The sequence below is a fragment of the Scyliorhinus torazame genome, chromosome 28, assembly GCF_047496885.1.
Source record: "Scyliorhinus torazame isolate Kashiwa2021f chromosome 28, sScyTor2.1, whole genome shotgun sequence".
NCBI classification, from domain to species: Eukaryota; Metazoa; Chordata; class Chondrichthyes; order Carcharhiniformes; family Scyliorhinidae; genus Scyliorhinus; species Scyliorhinus torazame.
This window is the reverse complement of record NC_092734.1, coordinates 10,258,551-10,280,295: the sequence shown is the minus strand read 5'-3', so window position 1 is coordinate 10,280,295 and position 21,745 is coordinate 10,258,551. Positions and strand designations below refer to the sequence as shown.

Below are 21,745 nucleotides of genomic sequence, written 5' to 3'. Positions count from 1 at the left end.
CAACTTGAGGAAGTGTTATTTTAACATTGTGGGCCAGCAAAACCGTAGCTTCATGGGAGGGTCCATGCATCGCTGCTGATCTACAGAGAAAGAATCCACACCCAAAATATCAATGACATTGACAAGAATAGGCTGAAACTGCACACATCTGAACAACTATGATTGAACAACAAATCCTTACACCAGCTGAGATATAATGCTACTTTGAATGGCTTTGGTCCAATACTGCTTAATGTACAAATATATATATATTTTTTAAATTACTTGGGCATTAAACAGCGAGGCTGATTCTGCGTTTCCTCTTTTTTCCTTTGCCAGAACTCGTGCCCGACTCCCCGAAGTGAGGCAGGCAAAAGCTGGCACGTGCCACGTTTGGGATCACGGCTGTTGTGACAGATGAACAGAAGGTGGAACCATCTGACAGAAAACAACAATGAACGGACAAACATTCCACTCATGTAACTTCCAGCAGTTTTATGTAATAATCAGGCCATGTGGGAAATTGCAAAACTCTGTTTGAAGATCGACTGCGAGTTCAAACCAAGATGTGAATTAAGGAAAATGTAGGAACACATTCTGCAAGATCTTTGCTTTAATGGGAAATTAATATCTTTTATTGTGTGGGGTAAGTGAACACAATTATTAATTGGCAATACACCAATGTACTTGAGTACATTGGTGCATGTTGGCTAAATTGCTTACAAAGCTAATTAGCTAGTGTGATGCATGTCTGCCCGTGCATGGAATGTGTGTGCAGGCCTCCCCAACTGTGTTCCCTCTCCTCCCCTTCCTGAGCCGTGACAGCCAGATGTGAACAACCACTGCCTAACATTTGACCCATGTGGACCCTCAAAGCCCAGATTCAGAGCCAGGCCTTGCCAGAGAGGGCTGCCTCACATCAGGGCAGTAAAAACAGGAGCAGGAGTACACCGTGTGATCCTTTGAAAGGCCGCTCTGACATTCAATATAATGAGGGCTGATTGCCGGCCTCACGCCCAAGATGAAAATCTCGCTCGGAAGTGCCCCGTTTTCACGGAGATGAAACAAGCACGCTTCTGTGCTGTGACAGTATTTTGTCAGATCGACCGCTCCAGGAAATTCCCGTCGCTTGGCTTTTGTGTTGTCAATGCCGACATGAGCATTTTCCACCCAAACGCACTCAAATGGTTTGGGGTGGGAAGAAGAGCTGAATAACTTGGTCCAACAACCGAGCTCCCGTGAATTTCTGTACTTGCAACATACGTTGAACGATTCACTCCCAAATCTGGCACAAGTGTGAAAATGCCAGCTTCTAAATAACTGGTCTTCATTAAGCAAACAAAATTCCGCGCAGAGGTAGCTTGCAAAATTACATGATAGCAGCACTGTGGTTTCAAAGCCAGGCATTTCCAATGTGGCATTGTCGAGTCAGAGCGGATAGTATTCCCTATTTAGCGAAATATCACTTTCTAGAACAGTCTCCAGCGGGTTGTACCACTGCGAGCTGTAAATATGAACTGTTGTTGGTCAGTATTATGGTTGACATTGATTGTAACATTAATTTTTCTTTTATATATATATATTATGACTAAAGAACACATTTTAATTGATTGCAGCGTTTGGGGGTGTCCAGAGTGAACAAAATTCCAGAACGATTGAGACAATCACTGCCTAGTTTTAGAATTAGAATCCCGTCACCTGGAGTGAGATGCAGAGAGTTGCAGATACATTTAATGGTTCCAATCCAGCTTTTGTTGGAACCATCAAGGCCAACCTGTCACAATGGAGTCCTTTCCTTCCAAATACACATCGTTTGGAGTGCAGCAAAACTTCAATCGACGCCAACTTGCATTGAAATAGCACCTCTACGAAGCATCCCAGGGCACTTCACATTGCTATCAATCAAAGTTTGGACATGTACCTGCATTGGACGTAGCTTCAAAGTAGCGTCACGAAGGAGGGAGGGAAGTAGGGGGGGGGGGGGGGGGGGGAGAGATTGAAGGAGAGAATTTCAGAGCTTAAGGGCCGAGAGAGCAGGTAGCACGGCCGCAGTAATGGAAATCGGGGTGCGCGAGTGGCCAGAGTTCGAGGAGACACAGCTGGGGAGGGGGTGAGGGGGGAGGGGGGGGAGGGGGGTGGGGCATGAGAATGATGGAAGGAATTTGGTAACAATTAAAAATGGAGGTGTGTAGCGTATGCTCTGCAATACGCTAAGGTGCGTAGAATAATTGTTGATCGTTGTTGGACAGGTGTGGCTAGTAACTATTTTTATAGAAAGCTGGGGTTGTATGTGCAAAGATAAGGGATTCTTCCCTTGGAGCAACATGTTCAGTTTCATAACAGCAGCAGTCTGCATTGCAGATCGCTTCAGCAAGAGGGCTGATCAACCTTTTATTGATTTTACAAGATGGGCAAGTAAACACATCATTTAGATCTGAAAGCAGGGAAAGAAAGGTTTATTTTGTTGTTGTGTTATTCCACTAGAGGCGGCATCGCAATGATGTCCTCCTGGCGAGGAGCCTCACCTGTGGAAACACATAATTGGTAGTCTGGATCTGCAGTGTAGAGCTACCATCAAGAATGTAAAAGCTGAGAATATCTTGGATCGAAGCGGAATCTTTTAGACCAACTATTGATGCCTGGAATGCGCTCTCTGAAAGGGTGGTGGAAGAAAGTCCAATAGTAACTTTCAAGAAGTGAATTAAATAAATACTCCAAGTGGAAAGATATGCAGGGCTACAAGAACAGGGGGAATGGGACTAATCAAATGGCTCTTCCAAAGAGCTGCCACAAATATTATGGGCCAAATGGCCTCCTTTGGTGCTGAATCATTCTTTGATTCTATCATCGCTGTCAAGTGACACAATTCCTCCCGTTAACATCTTAGCCCATTCTAGAAAAATTCTAGACGTTTTCAATTGAACCCAATTCAACATTTGAAAACTTATTACTGATTTGTTTGTTGCCATTCTTCGAGAAAAGGGCCCGGTGTGAGGAGGGGGGGGGGGGGGGGGGGGGGGGAGGGAGAGAGAGTGTGTACACCTCCTTATAATCCAGCACGGATTCTGCGTGACAATTCTACCTGCAGATCTACCCAGCCCCAAACTGTAACCCTGACAATGAGATTGAACGCACGTGAAAAGTGCCAAGGCTGCTAGACCATCATCACCGAGATCAAACCCAGTCTCGAACTTAATTACACTCAGGGGCCAGGCAATATTCAGGAGGATGTTTTTTTTTAAAAAAACAAACAAACACCGAAGCAGTTCAGAGAGTTTGCTTCAGTTTCATTTTTGGGGCATTAAACTAATGTTTATACTGCTTTGTTATTTAAACTAAATTCAGAAACCGAAATATTAAACATACATAGCAGGGTTCTGTTATGCCTTTAAGCCTTAGAAAGTAAAAAGATCATTAAAACACCTTGCACCATAAGGTTGGTCAATGAAACATCGGTTATAGGTCATCAGGAGAGGTGCACCAGCTTTGAGCTGCAAAGATCAGTTTTTACTCGCTGTTCTTGCAGATGAGGTTAACACTGATTTCAAAGAGAGAGCAACATTATTAGCTTTGTGCAAGATTACCATCAAGAGGCACATCAATGCTCAACAATAAACAACGAGGATGTTGGTTCACAGAGTGTGATTTGAGCTGGCTACCGTGTTGGCAGAGCTGTTAAGATCAGTCACCTCACAGCTCGCCCTTGTCAGCCATTTCCTTCTTAGAGCTGCTTACCCCACAGGCTGACCAGCAAGAATCAAAGGCAAAACCCGCATGTGCCACGCATCAGGGGCGAAATTCTCCGGTATCGGCGCGATGTCCGCCGACTGGCGCCCAAAACGGCGCAAATCAGTCGGGCATCGCGCCGCCCCAAAGGTGCGGAATGCTCCGCATCTTGGGGAGGCCAAAATCGAACTCAGGTCCCTGGCACTGTGAGGCAGCATTCCAGTCTTACCTATGTAAGCAGGCAGACTCATCGCGCAACCAGAGCAGTGCAGAAGGACTGTCTCCAACATCTAAACTTCAGTCTTTTCAACGCAGTATCAAATGTTGGATTGTCTGTTGGATGGTGGTGTCAGCAGTGGTACACTCCACACTGTTGGAAGGCCGCATTGCAAGCGGTGCTGCCTGTTGGATGACATGTCAAACCAAGGCCTCATCCACGCTCTCAGGTAGCCAAAAATATTCCACGGCACTCTTTTGAAGAGCAGCAGGGGTGTTATCCGTTACCCTGGCCAACATTTGTCCATCAAACAGCACAGAAACACACTATCTTATCATTAGCACATTACTGTTTGAGAGAGTTTGCTGTGCTCCTATTAACTGCTGTGTTTCCTTCATTAAAACAGTAGCTACATTATATACGCGCTTCATTGGAGCTTTGGGGGACAATCTGGGATTGTGAAAGTCACTGCATAAATAAAAGATTTTTTCCCCTGTTCCTCTGTGGAAGACGTAATGACCTAGTTCTCCCAGTGCCTTGTTCAGCTTCCTTTCTGAAACCACGATCACCAAAAGCTTCACGAACTGGCCCTCCTACTCATGGGTATACTCAGTGAGGGATAGGAAACAGGAGTAAAATGGCTGTTGTGTGAAGCGCTTCCAGATGCTTCTGTGTGAGGCTGCGAGGTGTACGTGCTGCATAAATGCAAGCAGTTCTCTCAGTCTGATTTACGGGTCCAGTTCCAACTGCTTTGTGATGTCCAAGTTAGGGAATTGCACATTTCTTGTCTTGGGACATGCAATAACGGAAACCGCCGGATCCCATTATTGGTGATTCATCATTATTAGTAACAAGAATCCTCTTAAAGGCATTAAATGTATTTGGTCCTTGCAGTAGAGGAGGTTTGATTGGGCAAAACACACCCTGATCTTCCCCACTCCTTGTAAACAATATCGTTCCGCTGGGACAAATCAATAGAAATGACCATTTTGTTTAAACACGTCCATGTTTCAGAGAAATTACAAATCAAAGTTTTTCTATGGATCGTGCAATCCTAACAGTTCTTCTTATTACAGTACGGTTACTACCGTGGGACAATCTATGGCTAACGGTTCCAACAATAGAAGACAACTCAGACTTGGCTGAGAATTGACGGCTTATAAAGGTTGTAAATGATCAGATTTTTATTTTCGTCAATTTTCCGAACGTTTTTGCTGCCCCTTCTGAATTAATCTGTTCTACTCTAACCCTCACCCCATATGACTGATGTATAATATTCTCATTTGTTACTGCCCAATTATAAATAGCTTCGGACACAATGTGCGCATTATACTTTTTATGTCACAAAAAAATGCACAATCAGTATCTGTTAACCACGTTTGTTACTTACTCAAAAATATATGTAAATTACATTGAACATGAAGTCATTTTATACTACTTAAAAAAAAAAATCAAATTCAAAGCTGTAAGACTTTTTGTATCAAAATTAAGTTTATAGGAGTTTAAAGAATTCCAGGAATAAAACTTTTGTTCTACTTTTATACACAGCGTCACCCATTGTAAGTTCTGTTCTTGCTCTCCTCACTGGTTGCCGATTGGGAAAAATGCCTTGAAGTTGGGTTCTATCAACATACTATTTTAAGGGAGCATTAACCCAATAATTAAATTGATTCTGGTCACGTTGCACAAGGTACCAGTGTGGATCCTACAAACTAGCGATCTCAAGACATCAGAGTGAATGGGTCAAATCTGTTGTCATTGTTTCCAAACATTTATCTATTACATCTTTGAATGAAGATTCCAATAACTCTCTTACTGCTGGAGTGAAGCTATCTAATCTTAAAATGCAAGATATTCTCTGATAAACCCAATTGTTCCAGAGAAATTTCTTGACCCAGTGGGTGGTGAGAATTTGGAACTTGTTGTCACAAAGAATAGTTGAAGAAACTAGTGTAGAAGTACAAGATGTTTGAGGGGAAGCTAGATAAGTACATGAGGGAGAAAAGATTATACCTCATAGGGTTTGATAAAGTTGGTTAGGAGGAGGCTGGTGTATAGCATAAACACCAGCATTGCCCAGCTGGCTTGGTTCTGTGCTGAGACATCCCATATGTGAAGCATGAACAAAATAATAGTATTTTATTATTGTCACAAGTAGGCTTATATTAACACTGCAATGAAGTTACTGTGAAAGTCCCCTAGTTGCCACATGCCGCCGCCTGTTCGGGTACACAGGGGGAGAATTCAGAAAGTCCAAATTACCTAACAGCACGTCTTTCGGGACTTGTGGGAGGAAACCGGAGCACCCGGAGGAAACCCACGCAGACACGGGGAGAACGTGCAGACACCGCACAGACAGTGACCCAAGCGGGAATCGAACCTGTGACCCTGGTGCTGTGAAGCAATTGTGTGAACCACTGCACTATAGTGCTCCAGGCCTGGATTCCCAATATGCAGCTTTTCAACGGTAGACTCTCAATCTGGAGTGCCAACAGTATATTAATCAGTATATTAATCAACCGCAAGAAAGTAAGAGGAACATTTGTAAACAGACCACTTGCAAGGGGCATTTTTACCACTTCAGAAAGTAGATCCTCTTTGTGCACTCTGCGGCCAAGGCGACTCTGCTGCCTTTGTCGAAACTCACACCCCTTCACGCCACAACCCCCCCCCCCCACCCCCCCCCCCCCCCCCCACCGCGCTCATGTGAGCTACGCCGACTCTTGGATAAGCCATACCTTCATTTTACAATTCGGATTGGATTTGTTTATTGTCACGTGTACCAAGGTACAGTGAAAAGTATTTTTCTGCGAGCAGCTCAACAGATCATTAAGTACATGAGAAGAAAAGGGAATAAAAGAAAATACATAATAGGGCAACACAACATATACAATATAACTACATAAGCACTGGCATCGGATGAAGCATACAGGGTTTAGTGTTAATGAGGTCAGTCCATAAGAGGGTCATTTAGGAGTCTGGTAACAGTGGGGAAGAAGCTGTTTTTGAGTCTGTTCGTGCGTGTTCTCAGACTTCTGTATCTCCTGCCCGATGGAAGAAGTTGGAAGAGTGAGTAAGCCGGGTGGGAGGGATCTTTGATTATGCTGCCCGCTTTCCCCAGGCAGCGGGAGGTGTAGATGGAGTCAATGGATGGGAGGCAGGTTCGTGTGACGGACTGGGCGGTGTTCCCGACTCTCTGAAGTTTCTTGCGGTCCTGGGCCGAGCAGTTGCCATACCAGGCTGTGATGCAGCCCGATAGGATGCTTTCTATGGTGCATCTGTAAAAGTTGGTAAGGGTTAATGTGGACATGCCGAATTTCCTTAGTTTCCTGAGGAAGTATAGGCGCTGTTGTGCTTTCTTGGTGGTAGCGTCGACGTGGGTGGACCAGGACAGATTTTTGGAGATGTGCACCCCTGGGAATTTGAAACTGCTCACCCTTGCTTACAAATCTCTCCAGGGCCCCATGCTTCTCCGTCTCTCCAATCTACTCCAGGCAGAGAACAATCCGAAATAGTTGCACTCCCCCAGTTTCAGCTGCTCCATCATGGGCGGCCTGGCCTTCAAATGCCAAGTTCCTAAGCTCCGGCACTCCCTTCCTAAACGCCGTCCTTATCTCACTCTCTCATTTTGGAAGATTCTCTTTAAAATCTAACTCTTTAATCAAGTGTTTGGTCATCTCCCCTAACACAGGCAGCACGGTGGTTAGCACTGCTGCCTCACAGCGCCAGGGACCCAGGTTCAATTCTGACCTCGGGTGTCTGTCTGGAGTTTGCACATTCCCCCGTGTCTGCGTGGGTTTCCTCCGGGTGCTCCGATTTCCTCCCACAGTTCAACGATGTGTAGGTTAGGTGGATTGGCCATGCTAAATTGCCCTTCGTGTCCAAAAAAAAGGTTAGGAGGGGTTACTGGGTTAGGGTAAAGGTGTGGGCTTAAATAGGGTGCACATTCCAAAGGCTGGTGCAGAGTCAAGGGGCTGAATGGCCTCCTTCTTCACTCTAAATTCTATGATTCTATCTTATATGGCTCAATATCACATTTTGTCTGATAATGGTCTTATTAAATATCGAGACACTTGATGTTAAAAGCACTTTATGTATGAACTTGACACGTGCTCGGTCTATGCTCAAGTGTGATGATGTATGTGTAAATGCTGATAAGAGGGGCTGGATAACAATGCTCATCGCCTCTCTACCTTCCATTTGAAACTGCTGCGAAGTTGAAAGTTGATGGTGAAGCTGTGTGGCCACGTGTGGGTGGAGGTGGGGTGGGGGGGGGGGGTGGGGGGTTAGGGACGGGGCGGGGTGGGGGGGAGGGGGGGATTTGTCGAAAGTGAGAGTTGCAACTTCGCTTTCTTGTCTCAATAATCAGAAAGCAGAAATATACCATTACGCCGAGAATTGAACCATTGTTAACACAACAAAAGGAGAAACAGTCAGTTTCACAACAGTCCAAACCTCAGGACGGAAGAACGATTTTAGAATTTAAGGCAGGCAAAGGGATCAATTTTAAACCTATCCACCCAGTAGATACTCGGGACGATGGGCAGTTAATGATGAATGGGCTCCGATACTCACCCACTCAGGCCCTGACCTACACCATTTTGATCCGCAGGCAAATGAGGTTCCTGCCAAAAATGGGGTTGGCGGCTCAGTGATGTAATGCAAATCGGGATCCCAGAACATCACGAGGTCTCTTTGTAACTCCTCGGTGAGGAAACTATCACAGTCTCACGCCACTGCCGGACCATAGAGGCCCTTCCAATTTAAATGTCAAACATTCCCGTGGGGAATGAAAATACAGCAGCACCTCTCCGGGCTTCCCAACGAATGCTGCTTCATCTGGCAACATCTCACCGGGAGCACCGCGTTCACCTTTCTGTCCCTCATCTCAGTATATTCGCTGTCCTACTGAAATAAAAAAAAAGTCAAATGCTACTTGAAGCAGCAAATGTGGAAACCCATCACCCAGGAAAGAAAGATGACCGATTCATTGGTAATAGAGGTTAAAGGGCATTCATCTTTATTCTTCACCAGACGCTGTCAATGGTGGATCTGTGCAGTGCCTCATGACATCAAGCACTCATCTCTTGCAAGGTAGATTTGCTGTTTTGTCGCGATTTTCAAACTGCTAAAATTGTCCATTCAAAAACGCACCTCGAAAGGCCGGCACGGTGGCGCAGTGGTTAGCACAGCTGCCTCACGGCGCCGAGGACCCGGGCTCGATCCCGGCCCCGGGTCATTGTCCGTGTGGAGTTTGCGCATTCTCCCCGTGCCTGCGTGGGTCTCGCCCCCACACCCCAAAGATGTGCAGGGTGGGTGGATTGGCCGCGCTAAATTGGTCCCTTAATTGGAAAATAAAATAAAACAAAAAAGTATCTTGAAACCCAACCCAACCCCCCCCACCACCCCTCTTATCAAAAACTATACATTTTCTGACCAGCATCATTTCCTGAAGCATCTGGTGACCGCTGGGACACACGAACATTTGAACTAGGAACAACTGGTCGGTACCAATCTTCCTGCTCCGCGCGAGTCTCCTCCCACCCCACCTCATTAAACCCATATCCTCCCAATCCTTTGTCCCTCTGAGGTTTCTCTCGCTTCCCCTTAAATACATCAGCACCATTTGCCTCAACTACTCCATGTGGCAGTCAGTTCCACATTCTCAAAATTCCCTGGGTAAGGAGGTTCCCCCTCTCTTCCCCATTCAGAGAGGTCAGTAATTAATCTCACATTCATGGCCCCCTCGTCTGCTCTCACCGGGAAACGTAAACATCTCTTTGTCTTCCCGATCAAATCTTTTCATAATCTTGAAGACCCTTCACCAGGTCACCCCCTCAGGCTCCTCTCCTCCACGGTGAAGAATTACTACCTGTTCCGCCTTTCCTGGGACCATCCTTGCGAATCTTTGCTGCAACTTCTCTAACACGTCTACATCCGTCATTGTAATCTGGGAGACCCGAATACTGCACACGCATGTGTGGTCGAATCAAGCTTCAATACAAGTTGAACATAACTTCTCAAAATGATTTTAACATTTGTGGTCATCAAGATAAGCAACATAACAGCCACGTTAGAGTTTGCAGGGCTTTTTGTGAATTGATGATGATCAACCTTTCAATTTCACAGCAACTGACAGCCAGGATCAATGCAGCATGGTGGTGCAATGGTTAGCACGGCTGCCTCACAGCTCCAGGGACCCGGGTTAGATTCCCACCTGTCTATGTGTGGAGTTTGCACGTTCTCCCCGTGTCTGCGTGGGTTTCCTCCGGGTGCTCCGGTTTCCTCCCACAGTCCAAAGATGTGCAGGTTAGGTGGATTGGACATGCTGAATTGCCCCTTAGGGTGAGGTTACAGGCTGGGGGAATAGGGCCTGGGTCGGGTAGTCTTTCAAAGGGTCGGTGCAGACTGGATGGGCCGAATGCCCCCTTTCTGTACTGTAGGGGTTCTATGAAAGCAGCGCCACTGATTTCACAAGCAAGTTGTTGCCAGGCACTGCAGTGGCTCCAAGTAAGCGATGCATCTACAGGGCTGCCCAATTTCACAAGAAAGCCGTTTCTTCATCCATTACGATAGAGCGCAAGCGGTCAACTATTGACTAATTCCACAACTGTGGATCCAAGTAGAAAGAACGTAGATTACAGCAATATTTATTCACACGGGCAATACAAGCGAAGCAGTTCAATCAAGGAGGAAGCCATTATTTCATTATTGCAACAGCGAACTGATCCTTGAATGTGGTCTATTCCACAGGCAGGATTTTCCACTCCTGTTCTTCTTGGGCGGGTTTGGAGAGTGGAAAATCTAACGAGAGGCCGAAATCCCGTTTTACCTCAGCGCAAACTCTCGTCGCAATCATCCCCTCCCACCACTAATGATGTAAGGGAGTCTCATTTCAATACATTAGCATCTCATTATCGGGCCTCCACGGTCAAAGGGGTCAGTGCCCGAGGCAGCAGAAGCGACCAATGCACCGAGCATGAGGGCTGAAGGCAATGAGGCTCCAAGGGCAATGGGACAGGGCAAAGGCCTCGGGGCAAGTGGGGAAGCAGTTAGGACAGAAGGGTTGGGGAGAACTCAATGCCAAAAGGGAAGACAGCCAAATCTTAAAATGACCTTTCCTGAGGCTGCATTCTTTGGCTGTTGGGCCTCAGCCGTCTTGGAGGGCCCCGATATTGGAAATGGAAGCCTGGTCTCGTGCAGTGGGTGGGTGGCCACTCATCATGCGGGGTGTGTGTGGGGGGGGGGGGGGGGGGGGGGGGGGGAGAGCTGCGAGTTCATTTCTAACAAGGGCGGGAGTAATCGTGAGGCATGTCGGTGTTTAACATTCCGTAGCAGCTAGAACCGATCAGGTACAACTCAATTAACATGTCTTCAGTCTGGCTGCTCACAAAGATATACCCACTAACTCACCACTGATACGAGAGAGTGCCACTGATTGCCGTTCCGCAGTTACAACTTGGTGCTCAGCATTCAGTGACTGCTGTGGTCTCCCCGCACCATTGGCCAAATCGGCAACACATGCATCCCCTTTGACACTGAGCAAGGGCACACTGCAACCCACCAGACGTGTGGGGAGTTCTGCACTGACAGGTGCCCTCGCCCCCCCCCCCACCCCACCCCCACCCCCATTAGGTTGTGCGCAAAGCCTTGGACTGAAGCTTGGTACAATGCCTGCGCCCTACACGAGAGCGCAGTATGCAGTACAATGGCCTACTCAGTCAAGTTGTGTAGGGCAAGGTTGTTGTGGGGTCTTGTCCATTCAGAGAGCAAATGAAGGACTGGTCATCAACGTGTTGGTCAGCACCCGGCTCACTGGCCATCGAGACGCAGTGAACGAGGGGGAATGGACTAACGGTGAATCGATGAAGGCAAAAGCTAACGGTCAAGTGGTTCGCGTCATCACCATACACGAGTCGGGTGGTTCTGTCGCATGGAGATCTTCACCTCTCCTAATCTACGGTCCTCCTTAATCATCTGTGCCCACGAGGGTCAGCGTCATGGGAGGCAGAGGTCAACGTTTTCTGGGGGCAAGCAGCAGGCCAGCATGTGCAGAGAGCACGCATGGACAATGCCTGGGACGAGGGACTGTAGCCCTGCACATTGTGGGAGACATCCTCGTTCCCTACGAGAACAAGGCATCGCTGACATACTCAGTGAGGGGCACCTCCAATGCGCTGGCAACCTTGCAGAGAGCACTGCGAGGAAGCTCCGGACTGAGCACCCAGCTTTTCTGTGGATCACCGCTGCCCATGCCACGGTGGTCTTCGGAGAATCTGGGAACAGCCTTCTTTGCAGCCAGGAATATCCATGGATCAGGAGAAATGGCTGCTGAGTGCTGGGGCTGCCTTCAAATGGAGCGCCCTGATAATTAACGTGCTCAGGTGATGGTAAATCAGAGGCCGCCGCCACGGAAACAGGGTGAATCCCATGGAGAAAGTTCCCTACCCTCGCCTCTCCCCCCCAAATCCCTAAAGAGGAAGTGAGAAACTGCCTGCCGCCAATCCCGCCCGCCATCACATTCCCTGCCGACTGCAGGGAATATCCCGCCCCATGTGTCATTTGGTTTGTGAAGACTGGCTTTGCCACATTCACCCTCAGCTTGCTTCCTGCTAGTTTGACTGTGTGCCCCCTTGACCAATCGATGTTTGCTTAGCTGTACAGGATTCGACTCATCTGCCCGACTCCGATTTCGTACACATTGTTCTCCAGGACCTTGGATTCTTTTGCTCAAACCTTTTGCCGAATTGGTGGCAGAAGGCAAACTTTGAAACAAATTTGGCAAACCCTGACCACCTACAGCAGGTACTGGGCCAAAGCAAGAGTTTCAAGTTTACTGGGGCAGGACAGAACTCTGTGCCTGCTTTTTCATAAAATCATGGACTCGCAAGGGATGGAAGGAGGCCATTCGGCCCCATCACATCGGTGCTGCCCCCTTACGAGAGCTGTCCAATCCAGGGCCGCAGCCAGCTTTTTCCTCATACTCTGAGAAGGTGAGAAGGAGTCCTCTTCCAGTACACGTCCAACTCCCTTTTAGATATTCCTGCTGAATCTGATTCCATCGCCCTTTCAGGTAGCGCGGTCTACTTCATAACAAACCTTTGTGCAAAGACATTTTCTCCTCACTTCCCCTTGCGAGGAATGGCACTTTGCAGAATATTGAAGAATTCTCATGGAGTTAGTTGCACAGTAGGAGGCCATTTGGCTGAAAAGATGTTTCTTTTCTCTCTCACAAACACAAACAAACTCCTAACCGAGGCAAAGCAAAGATAACGCCACAAAGAAGGTGCTCTTAAGGAGTTTTGTGCCGCCTTGTGTGTCCTCTTACTTGTATGATTGGCAGTAAGAGTTAATAAATCGCATCCGGCATGCACTAAGCTGAGAGATAACCTGAGCCAAAGTGATAGGGGGGGGGGGAGAGAGAGGGTGGCACAGTGGTTAGCACTGCTGCCTCACAGCGCCGCCAGCCCGGGTTCGATTCCGACCTCGGGTGACTGTCTGTGTGGAGTTCGTAGGTCCCCCCCCCCCGAACCCCCATGTCTACGTGGGTTTCCTCCGGGTGCTCCGGTTTCCTCCCACAGTCCAAAGATGCGCAGGTTTAAGTGGGTTGGCCATGTTAAATTGCCCCTAGATGGGGTTACAGGGATAGGGCAGGGGATTGCGCCTAGGTGGTATGGTGCTCTTTCAGAGAGACGATCACAGATCGTATACTTTGCGTGTCTCTTTGGATTCAGCAGTATAATTAACCTGTTCCTTCTTAATAAACTACTTGATAGACTTATTTTTAAACCACTTCAACCATCTTTTTGGGGGTAATCTGCGACTCCCAAACACAAGCTAAATCTTACACCCTCTCTACGATCTCTTGTCCCTGGTCCACTTGCCAGAAGAAATAATTTCTCTCAAACTGTTCTATGCACATTGTTCTTTTTACATCAGTACGCCAGGAGGGAGCAACAGGAAAACCTGTCCCATTTAATCATGAAATTTGATTTGAAAGGTTCTAAGTGATTACGGTGGGGAATACTATTGTGATATTCAGCAGCCCATATTATGACTGTTAGCTGTCATCATGTTGATTTGAAAAACCATATGGAACGATCTGAAAGGAAATGGAAATGTTGAGACACAGGAAATTTGCACCGAATTTGTTACTCATAATGGTTCTGCAAAAAGCAAGCGATTACACTTGTGCACAAACCTGTCGAACGCTCTACTTTTGAGGTTTCCTGTACTTCTGTTCGTGAGGCAGGTATTATTGTTTTGAATATTCCCCACCCCCCCATAGTCCAGGGCATGTCAGCCACACACGAGAACAAAAACTGCTGACTTGTACAAAACAAGAAACAACACTTGCCAAGACCAACTGGACCGTCACAAAAATAAAATGGCCGCAAGAAAGGAGATGAATATGTGAGCAGATCAGAGTTATTTACATCGCTGTTTGTTGGACTGTCTCTGTGTAAAAATGGGTACTGATACGAAGTCACTGTGTTTGAAAATTAATGCACAGGATATGAACCAATTTTGAGATATATATTTTTTTACATAATAAATTTAGTGTACCCAATTCATTTTTTCCAATTAAGGGGCAATTTAGCGTGGCCAATCTACCTAACCAGCACATCTTTTGGGCTGTGGGGGCGAAACCCACGCAGACACGGGGAGAATGTGCAAACTCCACACGGACAGTGACCCAGAGCCGGGATCGAACCTGGGACCTCGGCACCGTGAGGCCGCAGTGCTAACCCCTGTGCCACCGTGCTGCCCCAATTTTGAGATATTTGAGAGAGATAGGAAGAAGCTCATTAACAAGTTGAGAAGGCTGCTGAAAATAAAACACTGACTTCCCTGGCTTCATCTTTTTAAAAAAAATGTCTTTTATTACAAACATGTATAAAAAGAACGGCAACATTTCAACAACACATTCAATAACCTCCAACAGCTTTCACCATTTTACTCCCTATTCCCTGGCTTTAGGAATAGCACAAAAGCAAGGGAGTTATGGTGAACCTTTATGGAACACTGGTTGGGACCCTGCTGTAGTTTGGGCCCCATTCTGGGCATCATCTTGCAGGAAAGGTGTTGAGGCCTACGAGAGGCGCAGAGAGATTTACTAAAATAGTAGCACTTCATTTGTGTGGACAGAAGCCAGTATAGCTCAGTGGTCTAGACAGCTGGTTTGTGATGCAGAACAAGGCCAGAAGCGCAGGGTCCAATCCCGTACCGGGTGAGGTTATTCATCTCAACCTTACCCCTTGCCTAAGGCGTGGTGACCCTCAGATTAAATACCACCAATCAGCTCTCGCCCTCAAGGGGAAAGCAGCCGTTGGTCATCTGAGACTACGGCGACTTTACCTGTGTGTGCGCGGCACAGTAGCACAGGGGTTAGCACTGTTGCTTCACAGTGCCAAGGACCCGGGTTCGATTCCCGGCTTGGGTCACTGTCTGTGCCGAGTCTGCACGTTCTCCCCGTGTCTGCGTGGGTTTCCTCCGGGCGCTCCGGTTTCCTCCCACAAGTCCCGAAAGACGTGCTTGTTTGGTGAATTGGACATTCTGAATTCTCCCTCTGTGTACCCGAACAGGTGCCGGAGCGGGAAGGCTCAGGGATTGTTACAGTAACTTCATTGCAGTGTTAATGTGAGCCTACTTGTGACAATAATAAAGATTATTATTATTAAGCTATGGTTGTTCTCCCTATAGCAGAGCTGGTATGAGGGGATTTGATAGAGGTGTTGAAAATCAAGAAATGTTTTGATGGGCTAAATCAATGGCCAATTTTTTGCGGGATGGGGGTGGGTGGTCGATGACACAGATTTAAGGTGATTGGCAAAAGAACGGGGGGGGGGGGGGCAAATGAGGAAACCTTTCTTAAAACCTAGCAGGGGATCTGGAATCTTCCGCCTGAAAGGGTGGCAGTCGCCAATGGAATTGCAACTTTCAGCAGGGAGATGGGGAAATACCAGAAGGGAAGACAGACTTGGGAGGGCTATGGGCAAAGAGATTTTTTTGCAGGAGCTATGAAATTATTGCCACTGCTCTGCACTCTCCTCGTCGCCCTTGCAAAAGAGGCAGAAAGCCACGGAAGGGAGGGAGATCCAGAGCTTGCGGCCCAGGAAGCCCGAGGCAAGGGCTGATTTCAATGCTGGGAAGATCTGGACGAGGCTAGAAGGGATGCGGAGATCTCAGAGAGACGTAGGGCTAGAGGGGTTAGAGAGATAGAGAGGGCAAGGCCACAAATACCCAGCACCTCTCTCGTACAATTGTTCGCTAGTTTCCCACCCTCCCCCGACTGTCATTCTGTGATTAATTCTTTGATTCATTCTGAAATATGGATAAAGCCTTTCCCCCACTGATAAGAAGGTGTTTCTATGGCCTTGGCAAACCCTGAGAGCCAAGCTCAATTTGAAAGCAGCTACTGTGACCATAATACCTGAACAGACTGCGATGGGGGTGCTGCTTGAAATTCCAAACTGGCAGAACTCTCATCATGTCACAATTCGAGTGCACAGTTTAACATTTCATCAGCGGGCGCAGAGGAGATTCACCAGGATGCTGCCTGGGCTTGAACGTTTCAGCTATCAAGGGAGACGGGATCGGTGTGGGTTGGCAGCAGAGAAGGCGGGGGGGGGGAATCCGATTGAGGTGTATAAAATGATGAGGTGCACAGATAGGATGGATAGGAAGGTACTTTCTCCTTGGTGGAGGGGGTCTATAACCAGGGGGCATGGATTTAAGATAAGGGGCAGGGGGTTCAGAGGATATGTGAGGAAACCCCTTTCCACCCAGACGGTGGTGGGAATCTGGAACTCGCTGCCGGAAAGGGTGGTAGAGGCAGGAACCCCTCACCACTTTTAGGAAGTATTGAGATGAGCGCTTGAAAAGCCATTGCTTACAAAGCCAAGTGCTGGTAAGTGGGATTAGAATAGTTAGTGCTTGATGGTCAGTGCGGACACGATGGGCAGAAGGGCCTCGTTCTGTGCTGCAAAACTCTTCCGACTCTGAGTATTTATCTTTTTACCCCGCGGAAGTGCATTGACAGTCAGGCAGGTGAAGCCCAGCCATGTTCGCCAGATGGGCGATAACTTGCAGGTTCTTGCTCGGAACCTTCTTGGGAAACGTTTGCAAACTTTACCGCATTGCGTCACATCAGCCCAATTAGAGGAAACAACAATGTGAGCATTTGCACAGATCAGCAGAGCCGGGAAACAGGAAAAGGGAGTTAGGACTTTTGCAGTGTTGGCGATGTTGAGGTTGTGCGGCCTACGTCTGGTTGGGCCTCAGCTGGAGAAGTGCGTGTGTGTGTGTGTGTGTGTGTGTGTGTGTGTGTGGGGGGGGGGGGGGCCTGGGCACCTGACTTTGGGGAGGACGTTCTGTCTCTGACCAGGGTGCAGAAGGAAGAGGTTTAGCAGGATGATACCAGGGATGAGGGAGTCCAGTTATTGGGGAAACTTGGATTGCTGTCCATGGAGAAGAAAAGGACAAGGAGAGATTTTTGGATTGGATTTGGATTTTGTTTGTTGTCATGTGTGCCGAGGTACATCGAAAAGTATTGTTTCTGCGAGCAGCTCAAACAGATCATTAAGTACATGAAATGAAAATATGTAATAGGGCAACACAAGGTACACAATGTAAATACATAGAAACCGGCATCGGATGAAGCATACAGGGGTGTAGTATTAATCAGGTCAGTCCATAAGAGGGTCATTTAGGAGTCTGGTGACAGTGGGGAAGAAGCTGTTTTTGAGTCTGTTCGTGCGTGTTCTCAGACTTTTGTATCTCCTGCCCGATGGAAGAAGTTGGAAGAGTGAGTAAGCCGGGTGGGAGGGGGTCTTTGATTATGCTGCCTGCTTTCCCCAGGCAGGGGAGGTGTAGATAGAGTCAATGGATGGGAGGCAGGTACGTGTGATGGACTGGGCTATGTTCACGATTCTAAAGTTTCTTGCGATCTTGGGCCGAGCAGTTGCCATACCAGGCTGTGATGCAACCCGATAGGATGCCTTCTATGGTGCATCTGTAAAAGTTGGTACGAGCCAGTGTGGACATGCCCATTTCCTTAGTTTCCTGAGGAAGTATAGGCGCTGTTTGCTTTCTTGGTGGTAGCGTTGACGTGGGTGGACCAGGATGGAGAGGTTCGTGTAGAACAAATAACTCGGCACCCAGAGATAATATATTTAAAATCACTGGCAAGAATTAGTTTGAGGGGTGAAATGTGACATATCTTCCCCATGGATTGGATTGGATTTGTTTATTGTGACGTGTACTGAGGTACAGTGAAAATTATTTTTCAGATTTGGACGGCACTGCCTGAAAGAGTGGCGGAATTAAATTTCACAGGAACCTTCACAGGGTAAACAGACAGGAATTTCCAGAGGTTATGGGGGAGACTAAATTGGACAGCTCTTTCAAAAGAGCCAGTGCAGATAGCATAGGCCGAATAATCCTCTCCCGGGCTGTAAGTTTGGATGGCCTGAATTTGCAGGATGGAAGGGACTCAGCCCATCACCTCCAGCTGCCCCGATGGAGCGTTAGCCTCCAATGAGCGTTGATTGGCATAAGGCTGGACCTTTGCCCCCTCAGTCGGGAGGTAGTCCTGCCTCGGAGAGTCAGGCTCTCCAATTCCTGCAGGCACAGTGCTTCAGTGACTGGAAGAGGACAGATAGGTGGCAGGGCGTCCAGGATAGGGAACATTTTGGGGGGGGGGGGGGGGGGGGGGGGGGGGGGATGATCGCGGTCATGGGGGGGGGGTAGGCTGAGGGGGAGGGGGAGGGGGCGGTGGGAACAGAGTGGCTTGGAATGCTCTTCGGGCTTCAAGGAGAGGAGGGGGTCCCCAGGCAGAAGGGAGTTTTGGGAGTCCCCAATTCCCACCCAAGATTCAACTATCTTTATTTACGCGTCCCCCCGTCCCCCCCGGTCATTCACGGGTGGGTGGGAAACGGCCCTCAAGTGGCCACTTAAGTGCAATTGGGAAGAGGGGTGGGTTTCCCATCCGAGGCCCGGTGTGCCCTAGTGTAAATCACTACCAGGTCAGGATTGGCAGGAATCTGGAGGGAATCCCATTGAATTTCATGCTCCCCCCGCTACCTCAGAACCTGCCGATGTGGGGTGGTGGGGAGTGTAAAATTCTGGCCTATGATTCAACAGGACGGGTAAACTTCTGTCAGGAGTCAGGAGGGCTGGGCTTGTCTTTATTTTCAAGGCTAAACCCCCTCCCCTCCCAGCACACCCAGGCAGAGGTCTGTGCCAGTGGGGCGATCGGCAAACAGAGCACCCGGAAGCCTTTGAGGCCCTTGCCACAGGAGATCTCGCGATGGAGGGCAGTCTTCTTTGCAGTTGACCGTCACCCTCATGCCCAAGCGGAGGTCAACGTTAGTTGTGTGCTTTTAAAAAAAACAAAACTTTTGAGTATGTGTGGACCCGGTTCTTGAACCTTTGAAAGTTTCCCAGCCTGAAATGAAACTGTGCTAACACGCGTGAACTTGCGTGAGAAAAACCCCTTTCTAACCTTGGCTGTCATTGACTGTGCGGTCACTAACTGAAGACTGGCAGTCACACCATCCACGTCACCTATGATCGCCAACTCAAAAAGAACAGGCCTCACCTCAATTCTCCCCTGTGCACGAGCATATTGAATATTTTGCTGCTTTAGCTGCCGTCTTTCATTTTCAATATGGGGAAAGTCGTTTTAGAGGAATAAATATGTTACCTTGTGTTTTGAGTGTTTACAATGGAGACTTCAGCCCAGTGTTGGCGATTCATCTTCAGCCCAGTGTTGGCGATTCATCTTGCTGAACTCGGATTGCTGTCACATTCATATCAAGGTTCTCACTCAAATCCCATGCCCCTGCCCTTTATCTCTAGTCTAGTCTCTAACATTTGGGTTAAGGTGTTTACGTAACTCTCTCTTAACTGTTGCAATGTGAGTCAATTGCAATGGGCCCTTTCGGCCAAGGACCCATTTTGGCCTCTTTTGACGGTTCTGAGAAGATTTACAGGGGTGGCACCAGAAATACGGGGGAAGGACGGACAGGCCGGGTCTCTCCTCTTGAAAGAAAAGGGAGGGCTTCAAAATGCCGAAAGGTTTCGATGGAGCGGATACAGCGAGGTTTCCTCTTGTGGGCACGCTCAGAACTGGAGGCCGTCAGCACACTTCGCAGGCAATCCAATCGGGAATTCAGAACAAACTTCTTTACTGAGGTGATAAGAACGCGGAACTCGCTACCACAGCGAGAGGTTGAGGTGAACAGTATGTATCGATGTATTTAGTGGGAAGCTAGGCTAGAAGATTACGACAGCAGATTTACATGAGAAAAGATACGATGAGGTAGAAGTGCAGCATTAACTTCAGCATGGTCTGGTTGGGCTGAATGGCCAGCTGTATATACAAATCCTTTGTAGTCCATTGAGCCATAGCCTGCTCCAATAGTCAATCAGATCATGGCTGTGCTGCACTCCACATCAACTCTATTTGTTCCCATGCCCAACCAATATAGATGGAAAAAGATTAAAGTTTAACGCTGCAAATTAAGGACAATGCTAATCCTGGATTTATGGCCTGATCAGTTTCTAATTCACTGAGCACTGGATTTAACCTTTCACTCTTCATGGTTTAGGTAATTTGAGCACTTCTATCAGATGTTCATTATTCTTCTCTAATCAAATCAATGCAATCCTAGTTTTTCCTAAACTCTGATTGTATCTAGTTTAAAGTAAGTAAAGTTGCCATAATCCCAAATGAGCAGAGGCTGCTTTACGCACACCAGGAACTGGATCACGTTAGAAACAGGATGATATTATTGTGAGTTGGATTAAATCAGATCAATTTTCAGCGATTTCAAAAAAAGTCGGTGTGTTCCGGCTTCTGAACAAGCGTATTCTTGAGCCGCTTGACTTTATACTTAGCAGCAATTTATTTCCTGTTTAGATTAGTCTCTGTTACACTAACCACTTGGTACTGGGCCATGAACCACACGGTTACTAAAAAGGTGCAACTGGTACAGGGGGACAAGTGAGCTGGTTTGAATCAATTGACCACACAGGGTGGAGTGTCCACACTGCACCAACCTGCCAATCACTTTTTCACCACAAGATAGATTTTGTCAGAACCCCCACGTGACCCCACTGGGACGACACCAATTGATCTCCCTCCTGGGGCCTATGGAATACGAGCTCCCCCACAGAGGAGTCCGGACAGTGGAGCTCATTAAAATCCACGTGATCGGCCAGGAAGGAACGGGAATCTGTGGCTGGTCGTGGCTGGGAATAGGTGTATTCTCTTGCTGCTTTGGAATAAACCAATCTGTTTTAAACCTTTTCGGGACTCTTGTGATTGTAATAGATTTGGATGAACAAAGCCCATAGTGCGGTTTCATCTTTCCCCTGAACGATCTTCCTTGGTCAGCCATAACCGGACTGGATGGCAGAGCGACTCGAGGGGCTGAATGGCCTACTGCCTTTGTGTAGCCCCTTTTCCAAATGAGTCCAGTGCCCTCGTCTCAACCGGTCTCCTGGCTGTTTAATCACACTTGTGTTAGGGCAGAGAGGAAGAGATAGCAAAGAATTCCTGGAGACCCCTCGGAAACTTTGATAAACCTCTGGAAACTGGATGCAAATGCTGATTACGTCAAAGGTCCTGTCGGTGTCGAAATACCTCTGCTCACTCTTCATTTTCACAATCCCTGGAGACAAGAATGAAAAGGTTCCTCGGGCAGCCATGGTCCTCAGGAAGGAGACAGCAGATTCCTTTTCTCGCTGTGCTTTTGGCTGTTTTACAAGCATCTGCGTGACCCTCTTCTCCCCGCTTTTTGACTCAGAGTTTACGGA

At 47.7% G+C, this 21,745-nt stretch overlaps 2 protein-coding genes across 8 annotated transcripts in view; one reads left to right on the top strand and one right to left on the bottom strand.

Annotated features, from left to right (window-relative positions):
• Window positions 1-1,589, top strand: part of vsir (V-set immunoregulatory receptor) — a 35,373-nt gene extending 33,784 nt beyond the window's left edge. Inside the window, exon 7 of the mRNA XM_072491435.1 lies at window positions 319-1,589. Coding sequence (XP_072347536.1) covers window positions 319-344 — 26 coding nt within the window. The 3' untranslated portion in view covers window positions 345-1,589. The remainder of the gene's footprint in view (window positions 1-318) is intronic.
• cdh23 (cadherin-related 23) overlaps window positions 1-21,745 on the bottom strand; it is an 815,609-nt gene that overhangs the window by 165,527 nt on the left and 628,337 nt on the right. The gene's annotated exons all lie outside the window — the stretch shown is intronic.